Source organism: Fukomys damarensis, unplaced genomic scaffold, assembly GCF_012274545.1.
Source record: "Fukomys damarensis isolate Sample0158 unplaced genomic scaffold, DMR_v1.0_HiC HiC_scaffold_39, whole genome shotgun sequence".
Taxonomy (NCBI): Eukaryota; Metazoa; Chordata; class Mammalia; order Rodentia; family Bathyergidae; genus Fukomys; species Fukomys damarensis.
Genome location: NW_022900951.1, coordinates 57,232,017 through 57,236,282, shown reverse-complemented (window position 1 = coordinate 57,236,282; position 4,266 = coordinate 57,232,017). Strand labels below are relative to the sequence as shown.

General features: G+C 33.7%; 1 protein-coding gene across 5 annotated transcripts in view; it reads left to right on the top strand.

Moving 5' to 3' along the window:
- The window catches only part of Phka1 (phosphorylase kinase regulatory subunit alpha 1), a 144,285-nt gene that overhangs the window by 72,652 nt on the left and 67,367 nt on the right, over positions 1 to 4,266 (top strand). For all 5 annotated transcript variants that reach the window (XM_010607968.3, XM_010607967.3, XM_010607966.3 and 2 more), the window contains exon 17: positions 3,237 to 3,315. In XM_010607968.3, the coding sequence (XP_010606270.1) occupies positions 3,237 to 3,315 (79 nt within the window). The remainder of the gene's footprint in view (positions 1 to 3,236; positions 3,316 to 4,266) is intronic.

The following is a 4,266-nucleotide window of genomic DNA, read 5'->3' as shown; positions in this document are numbered from 1 at the left end:
AAAAAAAAAAAAAAAAAAAAAAAAAATTCCAACTCATTCTTTGACACTGCATACATTTTGCAAATTTGAAATACCACTATTTATCAGAACTTAAAATATTTAGTCAAAGATATTTTTAGAAAATTGTGTATCCTTAAATACTTTTAATTTTAAAAATCGAGTTCTAGTTTTGTTTCTCCTCCAAAGTACAGCTAAAAGTCCTGGATATTATATAGAAAACAAACTCAAGAAAGAAGCTAGTCTAGGGACTTTAGGACCTGAAAATCCTACAGCAATGAATTTCCTGGGTTTTCCTTTTACCTTGTATTACTTGGTCTCAATGCCAGAGAAGCTGTCGTCCCAGAAACACAAACAGGAAAGAGCAAACACAAAGAAGAAACCAGGAAAAATATTCTCCTTCTACCCAAAGAAACAAGAAAGCAGCATCCTGTCCAGGCATCCTAGTTACTGTTTTGCTCTAGCCAAATACCTTGGCAGAGTCTAAGCCTCATTCCCTCTCCCCTCCAGCAGAGGCTAAATGAGGATTCTAGACTTCTACCTTCCCATGGCTGTGGTACTCCCCTCTCCCTCTAGGGGGTAGTATCAAAAGCAGACGTAGTGAAGAATTTAGTTTCATCCTTGTCTACAGCCCAAGAGTTTCTCCTACTTCACTCAATGTGGAAGCCCCAGATTTCCACTCTCACCCACCAATAATAAAAGAGTGGACCCTTGCCTAGCAGCAAGTGCCAGGGGAGACCTGGCAAATCAGGAAATTTAATAAGATTCAGAGTCTCATAACCTGATACCAAAAATTACCAGAATATAATAGAAAATCACTCACACCAAAGTTTAAGAAAATGTCAACTTCAATGAGAAAATATGATCGATAGACACCAATACAAAGTTGACACAGATGTTGGAATTATCTGACAGATTTTAAGGCAGTTATAAAAACACTTTGACACACAATCACACCCACATTTGAAACAAATGATAAAGTAGGAAATCTCATCAAAGAAACCAAAGATAAAAAAAATCAAATGTAAATTTTTGAACTGAAATATAACAAATGAAAAACAGATGCAACAGAAGAATAGCAATGAGAGTGAACCTGAATAGAGAATTACAAAAATGACCTTTCTTTTTTTTCTTTTTTTTTTTTGTTGTTGTTGCTGTTGTTTTGAGACAGGGTCCCACTATGTAATTTAGGCTTGCCTTGAACTCACTCTGTAGCTGTGGCTGGCCTTGAATTTGCAGCGATCCTCCTGCCTCAGCTCTCCCAAGTGCTGGGATTACAGATGTGCACCACCACTTTCAGCCAGAAATGACCTATTCTAAACAGTGTATCATACGTGTGCATAATAATATATAAGTAAATGCTCAAAAATCTATATGAGGAAGGAAAAATATGTGTGATATAAACATCAATTCTAAAAAAGCAGAAATGGAGACATGAATATCAAATAATAAATTTTACAGTAAAAGAAAAGACAGGTAAAAACATTACAAATGAAAAAGGAAATAGAGAAACAAAAATAGAAGATGGGGACAGGGATTTAGCTCAGTGGCACAGCGCAAGGTCCTGAGTTCTATCCCTAGTACCAAAAACAAAAAAATAGAAGACACTTTAAAATTATAAAACAATATCATATATAATTTTGTAAATCTAGACAGAATTGATAAATTTTCTGGAAAAATATAAATAGTATAATCTTTATAAGAAGTGTTCATAATATTATGAAACTTCTGAAGAGCATAAAAATAGTTTAATTACTTAAGAGCCATATAAACTTCCTAGATGGAAATACTTAATATTGAGAGCACGTCCATTCTCATTAAAAGGATCTTTCAATTCCATGTAAAAATAAAACCACAAATTTTATGAACAACCCCAATCTAGATGCCATGTGGAAATAAAATGTACAAGAAAACCAAAATTTTAAAAAAGAAAGTGAAGGAAAGATCCATCATAATTAAAATGACAAATATAGCATTTTAAGTAGAGAATAGAGTGTAAATAAATACATATTGAAAATAGTTCATTTAGGCTCACTACCTTCATGCAAACACAAGTTCTCAATAGATTAAAGAGCTAAACGTAAAACGTAAACCTATGAAAATATTGGGAGGAAATATGGAAGAATGTTTTTTCAGTCTTAGGCTGATGAAAGCTGTTCTTTGCAGAACAGAAAAAGCAGAATTTTTAAAACATGAAAATTTAAATAAGTCATATATATAAAATTCACCAATGATGAGGTTGACAGGCAGGTAAACTAGATAAAACATTGCCATGCAAGAAAATGGTAGTTTTGCCAGAAAGTGTTCTTGAAAGTCATTTTCTCTAAAAAAGACAACTACCTAATGGGAAAATGGGAAAAGGTCATAAACAGGCATTTCATGAAAGAAGTGCAAAGGGCCAGTATATACATAAAAACATGATCAACCTTTTTAGCAATAAAATTAAAACAATATCTTCTTGTTTTATCTATCAGATAAAGACTAAAAGCGTTATTAATGCCCATTCTCATTAAAAGTATGGGAAAAGCCACTTTTATAATGACTATAATTTAGAGTATCATTGGCATGATATTTTAGTATTAATTTGGCAGTCTGTGATTTTTCGTATGTATTTATTTTCTCCTAACAGTTCTATTTGTAAGAATTTAGCCTGAGAAAATGATAGAATAAGTGCATAAAAATTTGAGTACAATGATCTTACATATAGTGTTTATTATACTATACTATAGAAACTAAATGTCTACCATAGAGCTTTTACAAAAGACAATTAGAAAAAGCATAACATGAAATACTATGTGCAGTATGAACTCTTTCACATAAAATAATTCCTGGATCTTTAGACATTTTTATGCCTATACACACATATAAACCAACACTCATTATGAGAGATAATACATATAAAATGTTTATCACAGGGCTTGGCATATGACATTCAAAAATAGTAGCTGCAGTTTTTACTGTAAACAGGCAATAGTCATTAAACATGCTGCCATCAGGCACTGTGCTTATGACAAATAAGATACTGCCTTGTAGGAACTCTGGTGTACTGTCCGTAACCCCTTTCCCTTTGTCCATTCTGTAATGTTGGTTCTCAGATGAGTTGTTGTATTACAGGATGGTCAACAAAGAGCATCTCCTTTATAGCACCACCAGAATGTTGGTTTGAAATAATTGAAAGGCTTTCCCTTGTTTCAAAGTTAAACTCACAAAGATTGTTTTAAAATTCTCTCCATTTCAAGATGAAGATGGAACCAGCTTAAATTCAAGTATCCTGGCAGCACTCAGAAAAATGCAGGATGGCTATTTTGGCGGGGCAAGGTATGTGACCTGTATACTCTTTTTAGTGAAACAAAATGATGTTTTGGAGCTGAGTACAGTAATGGCAGACATGTAATGCTTTCTGTGTATCTTCAACAACATATGAGGTGTGATCAAAAATATGGCAAATGTTTCAATACAAATAATGTATTACAGTAAAGGACACGTTGCCATTAGCGTCCTTCGGAATACTCTCCGCTGCGTTGAATACATTTACGCCATCATCCTTGCCAGTTTTTGAAGGTGTCCTGGAAGTCTTTCTTTGGAAGTGTTTTTAGTTGAACTGTTGTAGCTGCCTCAGTGTCCTTAATCAGTTCATAATGTTTACCTTTCATGCTCATTTTGACTTTGGGAAAAAGCCAGAAGTTGCACTGTTCCAGATTCAGTGAATAAGGTAGATGAGAACACAACATAATGTTTTTATGAGTCTGCCCTTCTGTTGGATGGCAACAGCATTCCTTGTGGTACTTTTATAGCATCTTCCTAAAGACACTCACAAAAGATGATTTCCAACACTGCTTCAGAAAGTGACAAGAATGATGGCGTAGGTGTATTAGAAGTGAGGGGGAGTGTTTTTGAGGGAGGACTAATGGCAGTGTATCTTTTACTGTAGTAAATTTTTTTATTCAAACATTCACCATACATTTCAATCACACTTTGCAATCCTACTCTACTCAGAGAAGCTAGTGATTGATAGATCTGATCAAGGGATTTAATGTTCTAAAAGAAGCCTGGAGTTTGTTATACCCTATCCTTTGCCAAGATCTCAGGGGAACAGAAGAAAAGTCATTGAATTATGCTTTGTTACTTTGCTTTTTCTTTTGTTTTTATTTTGAAAAATTTCAAGCTTAAATAAATTTTCAAGAATTTTCAAGAATGAGAACCCATACACCCTTTCTAAAAATTCACTTACTTTTTTTGTTCCATTATACATTCTTTGTCTCTTCTCCT